We start from the raw sequence: 16,798 nt of genomic DNA on the forward strand, positions 1-16,798 counted from the left end.
CAATACCCCCCCCCCCCCCCAAAAAAAAATATAAACAACAACAACAACAACAACCACCACCACCAAGACCTCTTGGTGGGTCTTGACTTTGTCCTCGTTAAATCTCTAAAACTATGTGTACAACAATGAAATTTATTGTTATATGGATTAGTCGCCAATCTTTTCCAAATCTAATGATAAGAACACCACTTAATAGTAACTAAGTATAACCATCTATAGTTGCCATCGTCACGATTAGTTAAAATAAAAGGTAATATTACGAGGTTATTTGTAGTAATTGGTGTAATACTAGTACATTATAATTTAATATATAAATTAATTAAAAATTGGTGTAGTTTATTGTAATTATTGTGATGTATTGCATTGATATTGCTCATTAAGGGAGTGGGGGGCTTTGATTTTACAAAGAATACATTGCAGCAAAAATCATCAACCCTTAGCATTTGTTGTCTATTTACAGCCATATGGCTATTAAGGCAGCATCACTGAACTTGCCATGCATAAATTTAAGTACAACAAAACACCACCATCAAGCTGTATATTACATATACATAGTATGCAAAGTGAGCTTCATGGTTTTTAATTTGGGATATGAGACTAATTACACTTCTCACATTTAGAAAATAATTATAAATCAGCTTTATTGTTTTTGGGATGGTATTAGAAATTAACTGGACTTCTCTCATGGCTTTAGCTGGTAAGACATGTAGAGTGCCTTAAGCCTCATCTTCAAATTCCAAGCCTCTTGATGCAGAAGAGAGCTTGTGCTTGAACTCCATGAGTTTTGAGATGAGACCCAACTTCGTGTCGTGCCTGCTGTATTGAACGTCTCTGAGCAGGCATTCCAGCTGCAGGTCGGTTTTAAGCAGGCCACAGTAATGCAGGAAGTTCTCATTGATGTCCTCCATGTAGACGGGCAGGCTAAAGGGCTCCTGCTGCACCTCTGCATCCTCTTCATTGCCATCCACATCATCGAAGTCGCCCCTCTTATCGCGCCATGCCATCACCCTCTCCACCATATCGCCCGTCTCCTTGTTATCCTCTTCCTTAACCAGCCCACAGCTCTCCAACAGCATCTCCATCTGTGAGTCAGTCAGCAGCTGCATTCTGTACATTGCCCTTGCCAAGATGTCAATCTTGGTCTTCTTCACCTTCTTGGTACCTGCAAAAACATGGCAATGTTATAGCCTTTGTGAAATCAACGTGGCCGCTGTTACCTCCAAAAAACATGGCAATGCTATAGCCTTTGTGAAATCAATGTGGCCACCCAGCCTCCAACCGAGACGACAAGTTGTAACGGCCGTGTGCTTCCAAAAGAGAGGCCCCAAAAGATAAGGAAAGGCTCCAAAAAGAGGGACCTCATAAGATGAAGGAATGAACATGGATCCTTCCCTATTTGCACTATCATACATTGAGGCTGCTTACACAAGTGGATGCCCATTAGGAAAAGGCACCAGGTTTACATGCACACCCACAGATTCAGTTGATCTTGGTGGCACTTTCACAGTGCATTCCATGCAGCATTGGGGCAGTTCTTCAGGAAGATGGGCACCCTATAGCTTTTGAGAGTAGCAAGCTACAGGGAACCAACAAGAAGTTGCTTGCCATTGTCCATGCCCTTAAGACATGGAAGCTTTCTTGTACAGACGCCCATTCACAGCACACACAGATCATTAGTCCCTCAGTTGTGGTGGTCTGAAAGGCAGATTAGGTGGAGCCAGTTGTTCTAACAGTTCGAAGGGCGTGATTGAGTATGTCCCAAGACAGGAGAACACGATAGCAGGCACCTTGAGCAGGAAGGGTTTGTCAATTTTCTTTCCATCATCCAGGGATCTTCCTTTCCACGCATGTGCAATTGGTACCATCGGTCACCTGATTTCAGCCATCATTGGTACTAGGCGATGACAGATTCAAGTGGCGAGTTGTAGAACACTTGTGCCTATGTGCTAGGTTTATGGAAAGAGAAGTGCAATGGAATCACACACACAGCGCACACAAGAGTCCTAAACTATTGTTCTGTATTATATACAAGAATGAAATGTTACAATGGGAATTCAAGTACAAATGATGGCTGAGAGTGAAGACGTCAACTCGCAGCCCACCAACACTACTACAAGACTGTAGAGAGACTAGCGTTGACCAAATGCAAATGATAATGACGATTTTCCAATCTGTGTATATATAGGTCCCATCATTGTTGTCTATTTCATTACTGTTGACTAGCTTGCCATGTGCCATGTAGCGGCACTGGTGGCTGCCTACCTGTACTATAGGTGAGGTGTGTCACATTCTCCCCCACTTGCACTGCAGCTGCCCTCAGTTGCACGGTGCCCATATAAAGCATCCTCTCCTAGAAGGAAAAGATCCAAGCAAATCTCATGCATGGTATACCCACGATCCGGAACATAGCAAGACCACGCGTCAAGTGTGAAGGCTCACATTCCATCCATGCCGCATCAGCACAAAGACCTACAAAGAAACCTGTGGATGACAAGTCTCACCTAATTCTACGCTTTCCGGTTGTCCAACCATCCATGAAGAAACACTACCAGCCAATAAGTATCCTCGGATAATCCATGGGAAGAAAACTCCAGACAATAGCCTGGAAAAACTCTAGTATCCACACTCCAACCACTAGTGCATCGACTGGTATGGATCACATACTTACTTGCACAAACTTTGATGCACCTTGAAGGAAGAAATCAGAATCAAGAACAAAACTCCCGACAAGAGCTGCACCAAATCCGTATCCATCTTTACTACTCAGCACCTATATGTTTAGACCAACATCTCCTACATACTCCAAGTAATACCTCCGCTAATACACTAAAGCGAAAGCTCTGACTATTGTCAGCACAATCTCCAAGAAATCTGTGCACTATGAAGACATACCCACTAGCATATCCTCCCAAGGTGAAGACAAATCCAGAGTCATGTCCTCTCTTGTGGTGCCTCCATGACACCAGACACTGAAGGAAATCCACCCAATGCAAATGGCAAGTGAGAAGAGTCCTCTTTTACGAGCCTTGAATCTGAAGCAACAGTTGAGGCCAAACATTCCCCGCCTAGTGCAGATGGCAACTGTGAAGACTCCCACGGAGACCTGGCCAGAAATTTCCTCTGTTCGAGCCTGTGGCATGATGCAATGTAGCACCTTGGGTGTGTGCTCAGCCAAATAAATGAAAAAATCTAAGACACGCACACATGCATCTCCTTCACTCATCCCCTAGTTCTAAAGAAGCCTCTTCCTCGGACTACTCTTCCAAGGTCCTTAGACAATCCTTCACAACGTGCTCGGTGGAGTCACACTTGAAATAATGACCAACCACTCGATGCAATGAACCACCCTCTAGGTATGTGCTCAACCAAAGAAATGAAAAAATCTAAGATGCGCACACCATCTCCTTCACCCATCCTTTGATTATAAAGAAGCCTCTTCCTCAGACAATCCTTTGCGATGTGCTCGGTGGAGTCCCACTTGAAACGATGACCAGCCACTCACTTGGTTCAGAACTCCTCCCAAGAGAGTCGTGTCTGTGTGTAACATGGGTGCTTGCGAAAGAGGCGATTAGCACCAAATCAGAGACTTAAACCCATGCATACAACAAACTACTTCTTGATGCTCAATACACAATAGAGAGAGATGACCTCATCAACCATGTATTACCAATATGTAGTATATACAATGCTGAATAGAGATACTCAATGGTAGCACTACTCTTGAGTTCTCAATTACTCAATGATGACTAACTCATCAATGAATGAATATGACTAAGGCCTAGATTCCTATTTATAGTATCTAATGTTGGTGAGTTGGCTACCAACCCTACCAACCCTAATAATAATGTCCAACTAAGCATAGTAGTTAGGGGGTTGTTTGAAACGGATTTCCTAAAAGTTTCAAACATGTTTCAAACGGGTTTCGTAAAATCAGCCCAAAGTTTCCTACAAGTTTCCTGCCTTGCGTTTTGTTCTCTACTGCAGGTGTCTCTTATTTCCGCTATGCATTCTCAGTTACAACCTTTACCAATTCCCGAAGGACCTTGATATATCCATGGATTTTGTCACGAATCTACCTCCCAGTCCAGGTAAGCGTAATACTCAGTGCTTGACTATTATTGATAGATTCAGCAAATCTGTTATGCTTATTCCTTGCAAAGCCAATGTTTCCAGGGCATTTCATCCACAGACAGATGGCCAGACAAAAATCTACAACCAGTTGGCCTTTGATGTGTTGAAGTGTTATGTCCATGATCACTAAGGTAAGTGGGAATCGTATTTGGCTTTAGTTCAAGCTGTTTTGAATGATTCCTTTTCTTCAGCTATTGGCAGGACTCCATATGAAGTAGCGTTTGGAAGACCATTCTAGTCGCTATTGACTAGAACCTCGTCTTCAATACCTGAAGCGAACAGAATGACAGAGTCTTACCAGGAGATTTTGGAGTCAGTGAAAGACAAGTTGGCTAAAGCACAGGAGACCTACACTCGACAAGCCAACAAAGACCGAAGGGATATCAAGTTCTTGGAAGGAGATTGGATTTATCTTTGGTTCCGACGCCAGACTTCTCTTCGGCAGCCCCTCAGGAGGGGGTCGGGCACAGATGGGAGATGATCAGCAGCATGACGGCTTGGCACATATGGAGAGCCCGATGCAGGGAGGCCATTGACCGCCAGGCGACTCCACCGGCGGAGGTCATACAGGCCCTCTGGGTGGACATCATTCACACCTTGAGAGAACACTGGGGGAAACTCCAGGGCGACTCGGATCGCATGAGAGGGCGCCGCAAGGCTTTCCTCCGCACTTGGCAGCCTAGCCCTTTCCTCACCGCGAGGGGCGAGGATGTCACTTGGCACTACAAGCCTCCAGTTTGGCTTTTCTCACCTCCCACATGTACTACTAGGTAGCCCCCCCAGAGAGCGGCCAACCACACGGGGGTGGAGCTCAGGTATTCACTGTGTTTTTTATCCCTCCTTGCGAGGTGAGCTTTGTAGCCTTATGGCATTTTCTCTTTAACTAATAGAAGGATCGTTTTTCCGGAAAAAAAAAAAAAGATTGAAACAAGTGGACAAGCGATGCCCATAGCTATCATTCAGGAGCTTCGGACCTTTTCCCATCGAGAGAAAGATTAATGAGGTTTCAATGAAGTTGAAGCTACCTCTGAGCTGGACTATGCATGACGTGTTCCATTTCAGTTGGCTAAAACCATACGCAGGTCCAATCCCTTTAGAAGTGAAAGACGAAGCGGAACCAGATATAGTTAACGAAGCTGAAGTGATGGTTCCAGAACAGATTCTTTTGCACCACTTCAAGCATGGCTTCGGTTGAAGCCAAAGATAGTTCCTCACACGAAGTTTCAAGACCGAGGACCCATGAAGCAGTATGCTTAACAAAGAGTTCTTCGACGACTATCCGGCTTTATTGACGGACTATTTGGAGGCTATGCAACTTCCGTCAAGTTAAGCAGAAGGGGATGTCACGTGCATCCCGCACTTGGATGCCACATGGACATATATGAACAAGAAGGTGCAAGACCTAGAGTGGAAACTAGTCCCATGTGAGCCTAGTCCGGGACGAGTCAGCCAGGATTCCACTCTATGCGTCCAAGGTTAGGTGTGCAATGTCATGCACATGAAACAGTGCTAGTCTGCACTATGAGTCTCCCTCTGGAATGATGTCAAATGTTCTGTGTATCTGGTTTGCAACTAGATGCCAGACATCTGTGTAGGCATGTAGGTTTGCATGTAGAGATGGGGCCAGCCCATAGGGCTACCCCAAGACTATTAGTGTGAGCATGGGGGAGGTGTAGAACCACCCCCAAGGGGCCAGGAGGCCCCGGTTGTGCCCACCAGCCATGAGTTGGGCTGGAAGGGGCTGTCGACCAGCCTTATGGCCGGTAGGCAGCCAGCCGACTGGGCCCCAGGTCCTACAGGGATTGTCGGCCAAGTGTGGGACATCCCACACAGGCTGCCCAGCAGGCCAACAGGGTGCTTGGATAGCCAACCTAGTGAAAGGTGTGAAAACACGATTTAATACGCATTAAATGCTTATTTATCCAGGTCGTGGAGTGATTTTCTGCCACCCGACTTCTATTTGCTGGCCGACTGAGTACAAGAGAGAATAAATACTTCAGCCAAGAAACGATTCCATCATCTCATTCTTCACAAAGGATTGCTGTCTTCCAAGGGCCAGGACAATCAAGGGGAAGCTCCAGTCAAGGTGAACATTGAAGGTCAAGATTTCAGTCTTTATTTTGTTGATTTGCATCATTCTAATAAAGCAAATACACCATTCGTGGTGGGGGGCCTACAGAGGGTATTTGGGACCCAATACAATGTGCTCTTCTCTCTCTCTCTCTCTCTCTATTTTTAGCACATCTACTTCAGTTTTGTGCGTTATATTCGTCATGAAAGATTGCTGAATTCTGAGCATTGAAGTTACCTATTCGACCCCGAAGCTTCCACATGTTACATTATGCTCTCCCTTTGAGTAACCACCATTGGACCTGTCACCATATTGGGCATCTCCAAAATTCAGGTGTGTGGAAGGACTTTGGACGCCCAAAAGATCAAGAATGTACAAGCTTTGGGAATGGGGGATTATCCAGTACAGAGGACCAAGTGTTCGTAGCATGGTCCAGGCACTCGAGACGGTTTCTTGGACACAGAAATGGGTTTTGGAGCTCAAGTGTCAAGAAATACTTCTCAACAAGTTCAAACATAGTCCGAGATGGCAGTGCTTGTACTCAGTCAAATTTCAGCATCATGGAGTTCATGAGGCTGTTTGGATAGAAAAGCAGACACTCTAGGAGGATTATCCTGAGCTTCTGAAGGCTTATAAAGAGCCACTCCAGCTCACCTAATTCATCTCTTCAGCATATAAGGATGTCAAATGCTTCCACCATGCTAGCAGAACATGTGAGCATACTTAAGATGCATGGGCATGATTTTGATATAAAATAAACCCAGGTTATAAGCCACAGGGGTTCCCTGGGCAGTGGGGAAATGTGCATGCATCCCAGTTGCTCCAGATTTGCTCCTACAAATCAGCACCCATCTGCCCAGCAAATCAGTGCCCACTTGACCAACAATTCTGCGCTCATCTCAAGACTAAAAAAGGGGGTTGCAAGGGTGTGTGTAAGACTACTAGTGCAATGCAAGAGCGAACTGAAAACAATGTAAAGTGGAAGACTTCCATACACAAGCATTCACAAATAGCCTACTCTACTTCTTAATTATGTACAACAAAATAAAATACAACTAAATTTTTTCTCTGTACAAAATGTCATCAAAAGGTTGATCTCCTTAGGTTCCAGCCTTACTCTGTTGTTAGATGCTAGTGCTCCACCCATGATGACTGGCAACTGCATATTTGTTTCCCAGCTATTCCATGCCTTGAGACTAACATTCTCCAGCTCAAGATTATGACATCAGGAATGATATTCCCAAACGCCTACAAATCTCCACATAGGGGGCACCAACCCTCGTTTCACAAAACCCCACATATTCCTATCAATGAACACATCAAAAGGAAACACAAGACTTGTCAGAACTACTGCATCAACCCTATATCCACCAGTACCTCTAGGCACCAGTATGCTTATACCCACATCTCCCTGCCCACCTGAGTGCCAATGCTTGGTCCTCCCTATAAGAAAATATGACTTGTGCTCACACAAACAACAGGATCTTCCACAAGACAAAGACATTAATGCAAGAACCTCCCCTGCTGTTGCCCCCTCCCTTGCTACCTCGCTACCCCCTTTGCTTCTTCTATGCGATCCTCCCCCACCTTCCCTTTCCCCTTTCCGCTCTCTCTCTCTCTCTCTCTCTCTCTCTCTCTCTCTACCTCGCTACCCCCTTTGCTTCTTCTATGCGATCCTCCCCCACCTTCCCTTTCCCCTTTCCGCTCTCTCTCTCTCTCTCTCTCTCTCTCTCTCTCTCTCTCTCTCTCCCCCCCCCCCCCCCCCGGCGGCCGCCAAAAAGAAAAACAAAATCAGCCCCAACCAGGCCATACTCTGCCACGTACTTTGAATAGAAGGGGGTTGCAAGTAGAAAGCATGTTCACGTCACAAGTGGCAATCACATGCGTGACACGCACCCCGCACCCCCCCCCCCAAGCAGGCCATACTCTGCCACGTACTTTGACTAGAAGGCGGCTGCAAGTAGAATGCATGTCCACGTGGCAATCACGTGTGACGCACATGACACAAGGTAGGCATCCAAATACGCATTTATGGCTGCCAAAGCTGTTGAAAAAGGCGGTGCCAAGCGTAGCACTAGGAGTTTTCCACAAAATGGATAGACCGGAGGTCCTCCATCACCTTAAGGTTTTGGGGTCTAGATGATTAGACCAATTTGTGGAAACCTCCAATTAAGTGCGCATTGACGTGAATATAACTAGGATGGATGACCTCCCAGGACTTGGCCCCCAACCCAATTTCCAACATGGTATCAGAGCCATGGGTCAAAGTGTAATCTCTCAGCTACCTCCGAGCCAAGAAAACATGGACAAGTTAGATTTCTAAGCTAAGAAAAAGTGGACAAGTTGGCACCAAGGGGGAATGTTGAGAAAAGTGGTGCCAAGCATAGCACTGGAGATTTCCACAAAATGGATAGACCAAAGGTCCTCCATCACCTTAAGGTTTTTGGGACCCGGATGACTAGACTAATTTGTGGAATCCTCCAGTTAAGCATGCATTGGTGTGAACATAATTGGAATGGGTGATCTCCCAGGACTTGGCCCCCCAACCAATTTCCAACAAAAGTGGCTGACTACGCATCCATATGAGCCTCCATACAAGACTCCATGGTAGCAAGCGTAGCCACCTGTTGATTTGTGTCCATGGGTGAAAGCATGAAAGGGTGTCTAAAAAAATACTCCTTTTGACCAAGGAAAAATTGGTACTAATTTTGTACTTGTGAGTACTTTGATTTTTTTGCATGTCAAACTAGAGTACTTTTTTACGATTGCCTACATTGGAAGCAATGTTTTGTGAAAGAAAATTCTTAAAGCAATATTCTCACGTAGGATATTAGTACTCTTGAATTTTTGTACTATTTTGGACAATAGTATGTACACCCGTTCATGCTTTCACCCCCATGATGAACTACTAGGAACCAGTGATCAGTAAAGAAAAATACAGAAAGGTAATTCAACCAAGTGCACTCCTACTGCTAAGCAGGGCTACCCCACTAGGCAATCAATGCACATGGTTGCTAGAAAAGGAAATTTTGCACCTTCCTAGGCCAAACTAACTACAATCTCACTCTCCTCAAACCCAATTTGTGCACTTCTGATTCTAAGGACTCTATCCCTAATAGGCAACAACAAAAACACGGGATGCTAAGAAAAAAGAAAATTTGGCTAGCCCTAAGCTCGATTGCTAAACTGGCAATGGTGCCCAATGTTAGAGTCTCAACGTATCCGTCAGTTATGGTATACCATAGTTGCACTTTGAAACCATTTTGCATGCAAATCCAAGTAAAGTAAGGTTACACTCTGATACCGAATGTAAGAACTCAGAATGTACAACAGACGACTCTAATAAAGTAGCCTGCTCCACTCCTTGTATTATTATATGTACAATGAAAAGAAATTTAACTGATTCTATGTACAATGAAAGAAATTCAACTGATTGTTTCCGTGTCGTACAAAATGTCACCAAAACGTTGTCTCCCTGGATGCCAAACCTAACCCAGCAGGTCGGATGCAGTTGGACCAGGGGCGGCCAGCTCCTCAGTCACCTACATAAGGGGCGTTTGCGGCTATCATTCCTCATCTCATATTTCCGGGAGACCTTCAGCAGCAGAGCAGCGATAGTCTCAAGGCATGGAAGATCTGGAAACAGAACTGTAGTCATCGATGCCTTGACCACTGGCATCTAACAGCATGCACTCACCTGGACACATCTGGCCACTCTAGGGACATTGGGGGTTCTCAGTTGTTTCCAGTCTGGAACCTCAGTCTTGGCTCAGTTTGCAGCCCTCAGCTCAGCTTAGCACACGGACTTGTCAAGGCTTTCATCTATCTCAGGGACAAAGGAGAGCATATATTTACCTTTACTAAGTCTTTACAAGGAACGCACAATGCCCACATATATCAAAGCTAGCATAGAACTTCACCGACAGCACCATAATGGCAAGCTAAAACATGAAAATGTATTGAAATGTGTTATATGCAAGGGTAGGAGGTGGAGTTTACTTGTTGTTGAGCGGCGCAACCATGTGGGAAGCCTTGTGATGACAGAGAACTTCGATCTTTTGATGCCCTTCTGGACTTGTTTCTGCTTCTTAGGGTTTCCCGTTTTTGGGCGCCCAAAATGGAGCTTGCGCACTTCCACAATCTGCTGTACTAAGCGCTCTCTTGAATCAAAAGCTCGGATGATGACGCCGATGGGCGGCAACCATCGCTGCAACCAACGAGAATGCTTCACGGGAACGTGGCCGCCTTCTGCGTGTGCGTTCATTCTCACTGAGGCAGATTGAGCTATGAAGCTTGGCAACAAAGGAGACGTGTAAGACTAGCCCGAGGGAGTGACTTTACGAGTACAAGACTAGTAGCTTGACTCGAGAGAAAAATAATTAGCACGGGCATTGTAAGCACAACTATCCTGCCATGAAATTTATTCCTTCCTAGATGGTTTTTTTTTTGGCAAAGAGGCTAGTCTATTCCTTTTTTGGCAAAGAGGCTAGCCTCTTTAACTAGGTTTCAAACTCACTCCCCCACCCCACAGCACGGAAAACTACCCCCCTATAGTTGGTCACCTTTCCATAATCTTTCCAGTCGTACGCAACGCACAAAAAGACCCCTCGGAATTGTATCCTCATGACATTGGCTATGGGTTGGATTGCCCAGGTCAAACCATGATGGACAACGAGTGACGTTTAGGAGCAATGCTGCCAACTATGAGCAGGCGATGATAGCTAAAGATGTCACAATGATGACATTAGAGATGACATCCGAGCTAAGAGGGGGAATAAGCCTACCAGGTAGTAGCAAAAAAATCGACTATAAGCCAAATGAAGAACTGATAACCCATATGAATCCCAAAAGACGTGTTTTCTTACATCCCATACAGAGGGCTATTTATACAACATGTGTTTTCTTACATTCCATACAGAGGGCTATTTATACAACATGTGCTTCTTACGTTCCATATAGAGGGCTATTTTTACAACATGCTGAAGTGTAGGGCTCTTCATATACAAACAAGCTTTCATGCCTTACCCTATCCTTGGAAAGGGCTCCTCAACATGCTTACACCTTCTTTTGGTTCAAACTAAGACCACCCCATGCTGCCATCTATATAGACTTTTAATTGGAATGACAAAATGAGTATTATTTTTTTGCGAGCTTTCTCTTGACCTTCTAGCAAAAGTGCAAGCTTTTTGACCTTCTAGAAAAAGTGTGAGCCTTTTTTAACATAGTTAAAAACTTATTCTCTTGCAATCAACAGACACACTACTCCTCTATATGTATGCATAGAGAGATTATCATCCATTATGCATGCATATTAAACTAATCCATCATCTAAAATGAGATTTGAACACTTGAAAAGGGATATTAGGGTTAATAAGTTACTTGAGTTGTAACATGAAGAGATTATCATCCATTACGCATGTATATTAAACTAATCCATCCACTATGCATATAAACGTACTAGTATATACAATAGTTGTAACATTACCCAAATATCGCAAGATAAAACAAACTAAAATAACACTTAAAAAGCGACATTTAGGGTTGATAAGTTACAGTTTGTTATGCACAAAATCCAACACTGCTATACACTGACATAGATTTTCCCCTACGTAAAATCTCAAAACACCATAACCACTATCATAACCCATTTGATCTTTGTGCCCACTATGACACCCTATTTTCAACATGCCCATCCCCAATTATATCACCTATGTCCTTTGTGTGTATTCATTCTTCACTCACTCCTTTTTGTCTCCATAACCCTTCTCCCATGCCTGCATGATTCTTTATATACACTCTAATAATGCCTCCCCTATTATACATGCCATGCCCACTTGCATCTTAGCCTTCATCCCTCCATGCTACCAATGCATAAGTGAACTCTAGCATTGCTAAACACCCAATTCTTCTTTGCCTTCATGCATGACCCAATTGCCACAATGCTGCCATGACCCTTAATAATGTATTAACAACACCCAATTCTTCTTGGCCTTCATGCTAGCATGATCCAATTGACACAATGCCGCCATGACCCTTAGTAATGCATCCATAGCCTCAATGCCTTTATGTCAACCAATGTTAAGAAAACAAAGGGGGATCCCTATGCTCATGAGAGAAGGAGATGGACTTTAGGTGCTCAAAATTACATCATAATGCTATCAACTTATTCTAGGTTTATAATTTTACACTTTTGACATAAAAAATAATCTCAAAAGGGCAAAAAATGGTAGAAACAGTTGTAAACATGCCTATGTTCAAATGACTTTTTTGAACCTCTTTTTTATTAAGAGGGGTTTGGGGAGCACCTGGGTGATCCTAGGTACTCCCAAAACCTTGATCCTAGGTGCTCCCAAAACCCCTCTTTATAAAAAAAAAAAAGATGTCCAGAAAAATCATCCAAATATAGGCATGTTTATAGTTGTTTCTACCATTTTTGGGCCTTGTGAGCTCATTTCTGATATTAAAAGTGTAAAATTATGCACCTTAAAAAAGTTGGTAATGTTATAATGGGATTTTTAGCACCTAAAGTCCTTCATCTTCTCTCATGAGCATAGTTAACACTAATTGGCATGGAGGTATTGAGGCTATGGATACATGGATGCATTGCTAAGGGTCATTAGTAAAGGTCATGGAGGCATTATTGTATAGTGTATCTGAATGCATGTTGGCAAGAAGGCAAAAAGGCATACGGTGTTGTCCATGCTAGAATATGTCACGGGACCTCATGTACTTCTTGAAGAATTAATCAAACTCACATATACATCAAGGAATAACCATAGACTTGAATCAAATTGATAAGATTAAAGAATAGCATAATAGAAGAAAATAGAGTAACCATCAACACACTATTGTGTGCAATCTCCCCCCTCATGCATGCAGCTCCTCCTTTCACAACATGAGTATTTTGAGAACTGTATTCAAAAATATAGCCCAAGGAGCTAATAATAGTTGTGCGAACAAATTTGGGCTTGCTTTTTCACTTTTACTAAAAATAGCTCAAGCACTAGAGTTTGTTCACACACTAAGTATAAAATAACCAAAACTCTTCTAACATATATGCTAGTAATATAGCAACACCATGCACAAGAATGTATAAAATAATATGTATAATCATTAAGCACATGGCCAGCAAAATAATATGAAATAATAATAATCCGAGATGATATAAACAAGATCCTACATGTGCAACACACGCACTGCTCATCACCTATCTCATAAACGTAAACACATTAGTTGTTCTAATTAATCGCTATATCCATAACAATTAATCCCAATATGAAACGTTAATAGGCATAAACATAACATACACTCACAACTTGTTACACTACGATGAGAGTATCATTATACACATCATCTAGCCTCTATCTAGCATAGCGTGCATTACCACTTGTTACACTTCAATTAGCATGGCACATCATTTGCATAAACCACTTGTTACACTTCCACCATGTGATGTTATCATGCAAGTCCACTTGTTTCACTTCAACCACACATAGTCATCAAGCATGGCACTACTTGTTGCACCTCAACAATATACACTCGTCAAGCATGTTCGCAAGCTATACTAATAATACTAGGAAAACTTAGCATTTAATGCGAGATCACCCACAATACCAATTCACTAGCATGGCACACTAGCATTTGGGTGTCCCCCGTATAGCTAAAGGGTGGACATTATGTAACAGAATATTTCTATGCATTGGTAGACAGAGAGGTGTGGAAGCATAGGGTGTGTGGATAGAGATATACACAAGGGTGGGGTAATTGTTGTTGAGGACTCCTCAGGCTTTGTGAAGGGCCATCTCTCTCTTCACATCACAAGCAACCTCTCTATCTTCTCTCTATCTTAAACCCATCCACTACTGAACAACTTACTTCTACTTAAGCTTAAGGTCAAGAAGACGTCAAACATGAACAACCTCAAGATATGCATTGGATCATTTATACAAGTAAGACTAAAACGCTCTCTCTCTCTAAATAAGTTATAATTTTGTGATAAACAAGTTTTTGTGTTATGGTTGGTCCTTGTTACATTGTTTTTTTAAATATGTATTACATTTTAATATGTGAAAAAAGCTCTCAAGTTTTTTAGAATGTCAAAAAAGCTCTTGAAAGAAAGCTTGCAGGAAAATTTTCCCTTGTTAAAATTAGTGATCACATACATATAATATGGGATTAAGGATTTAACCTTTACCAAAGGATAGAAGAATAATATGCACAAGTGATTGATTATATAATACACTAGTCTATTCAAGGTGCCCTAACCCATAGATTAAGTACGTGTGTTATTTAGACCAACTTATAAAACCATCAATCATAAGGTTGGTAGTGCATCAATATTGTCCATTGTAGGTAGTAACTTACTATTAATGAGACATAATGGTGTCTTAATTGACCCTTTTTTTAATAGACCATTGCATTTGCAACTTCAATGGTAGGCTTGCATAGAATGCTTGGAAGCCTTAATTCAATCAAGCCTGTGTTTTGCTAGACATTATAAAGCAATTTAAGCACTCATAGTATCTTAGCTGAGGCAAGTGTCCTCACACATATAAGAATAAATGATGTGGTGATGAAACTAAACATTTTTTTAACTTGGTTGCTACCTTCACTATAAGCAACCATCTTTTTATAACTTAAGTGTGCTTGGATAAACCATCTTTTTATAACTGAAGTGTGCTTGGATAAACCATCTTTTTATAACTTAAGTGTGCTTGGATAAACCATCTTAATGCTCGAATATCCACCACCTAGTCATCTGGTCCATCTAGCACTTAATCTACTAGAGATTGATTAGCATGTTCCTTTGTAATTAGGCACATGAATGTGTTTGAATCTTTATCTACAGAGAGTTTTTCATTTTATGGTATTACAAGGCCTTGTGTACATAATGTGTGTAGCCATTCATATGGTATTGATGTGTGGATGTAGGCTAATAATGAGTTGAGGGACTTTTTCCCTTTAGGAGGTTTTTTATATCGAGTGCGTGTACAAGCTCTTATGAGTGAGTCTTTAGGTGACCTTATCATGTCACTTCACTCATTCTCATCAATCTAATTTGTGTGCTATTCTTCTCTATATCTTTGCTTGTTTGTATGTGTGTTGCTACTTTCATCTCCACTCTAACAATTGGTATTAAAGCAAGTTATCTTGGCTCTCACCTTGATCGTTTGCTCTTGTTATCACCTCCTTGAGCTGCTCTTCTAATTGTCTCAGATTGAGCTATCCTCTTAGGTATAGTGTATTGTTAACAAAGTTACAACAATTTTGTAAACTTTGGACTCACTCATATGATGTGTAAGGTTTTCACAAACAACTTAGGGGAGTGCTAGTTTAATTTATCTTTGTTCACTTTTAGGTTTTCTACAGTGCAACAATATAAATTTGGTGTGTAGACATTGTGTGCATATGCCATAAGTGTTACAAGGCCTTCACATCATTTTCCTCCATTGTCATGGATGTTGTATCTTCAAGCTCAATAGCTTTGTCAACATCATCATTGTTATCGACTTTTGCATCCTTGCTAGTAGTACTTCACTCATTATCATCAATCTACTTTGACTCTACTCGAGTGTTGTGCTTTTTTATATCTCTACTTGCTTGCGTTGCTACCTTTGTCTCCACTCCAACAATGTGCAAGATGTGTGCATTGGCTTTAATTGTATGTCTATCTTAAGCCACATTTATTGCATTATGGACCCTGATTTGGATTAGTTTTTATTATTGAATTAAAACTTTCGCTTATAAACTATTAGAGTATATGAAAGTGCTAGCAATTCAGCGAAATTCCATATCACAACTATCATGGCCAATTTTAGTGAAAACATCCATGTATGCAAAATACTTTATAATCTAACTAGTAATAGTTTATGAAAGTCTAAAACATTTAGCCATTCACGATCAATAGATTACTCACACAAGGATTGGATCATCAACCCTAGATTAGTTATAGAAAAATGGTAGTGATCAATTAGTAGTCACATCAGTGGAATAGACAAAAGGAAAAAACTTTATTGTGTCCACTACAATGAGATGCGTTAATAGAAAAAAATTTGGAAAAAAATCTTCAACCATTTTTATTATCCTCATTACCATTTTTCTTATCTCATAACTGATTTCTCACAAATTTATCACTAAAATCCATGCTTAATCATGACACTTAAACCTTAGGCATGATCACCATTTGACATGATGCATCATAATAGACTCCCTAAAGCCCTCTCTATTTACAAATAAAGAATGTTGCAAAGGTGTCACAACATTATTAGATTGTTGAACTCTGTTGGAAAACTAATGTGTATATATATAAATATATATATCTATATGTGAAGAGAGAGATTACATCTTGCACATGAGAACCCTAAAATCAAGATGTGAGGATTGTGAGAAACTCAATGATGCACAAATGAAACGATGTTTTCTCATGGGATTGAAGAAAAACACTTTTCACAAGTTGATCATAGTCCCAAGTCTAATTTATTTTGATCAATACTCCAAAAAGAAGCAATGCGTTTAGACCTCAACATGACGAAGGATAATTGTGAAACAAAGCAGATACAAGATGCATCCAAACTATGCAAAGCAAGTGAAGGAAGA

At 41.8% G+C, this 16,798-nt stretch overlaps 1 protein-coding gene across 1 annotated transcript; it reads right to left on the minus strand.

The window, feature by feature from the left end:
* Window positions 1–414: 414 nt before the first annotated feature.
* Window positions 415–10,572, minus strand: LOC147636917 (uncharacterized). Its single transcript, XM_086800506.1, has 2 exons — window positions 10,202–10,572; window positions 415–1,162 (listed from the first exon to the last, which is right to left on the minus strand). The coding sequence occupies exons 1-2, from the start codon at window positions 10,464–10,466 to the stop codon at window positions 717–719; spliced, it is 711 nt and encodes a 236-aa protein (XP_086656632.1). The 5' UTR covers window positions 10,467–10,572; the 3' UTR covers window positions 415–716.
* Between the last annotated feature and the right edge of the window lie 6,226 nt (window positions 10,573–16,798).

The sequence above is a fragment of the Cibotium barometz genome, chromosome 7 (assembly GCF_041138505.1).
Source record: "Cibotium barometz isolate CiBa-2024 chromosome 7, ASM4113850v1, whole genome shotgun sequence".
Classification (NCBI taxonomy): Eukaryota; Viridiplantae; Streptophyta; class Polypodiopsida; order Cyatheales; family Cibotiaceae; genus Cibotium; species Cibotium barometz.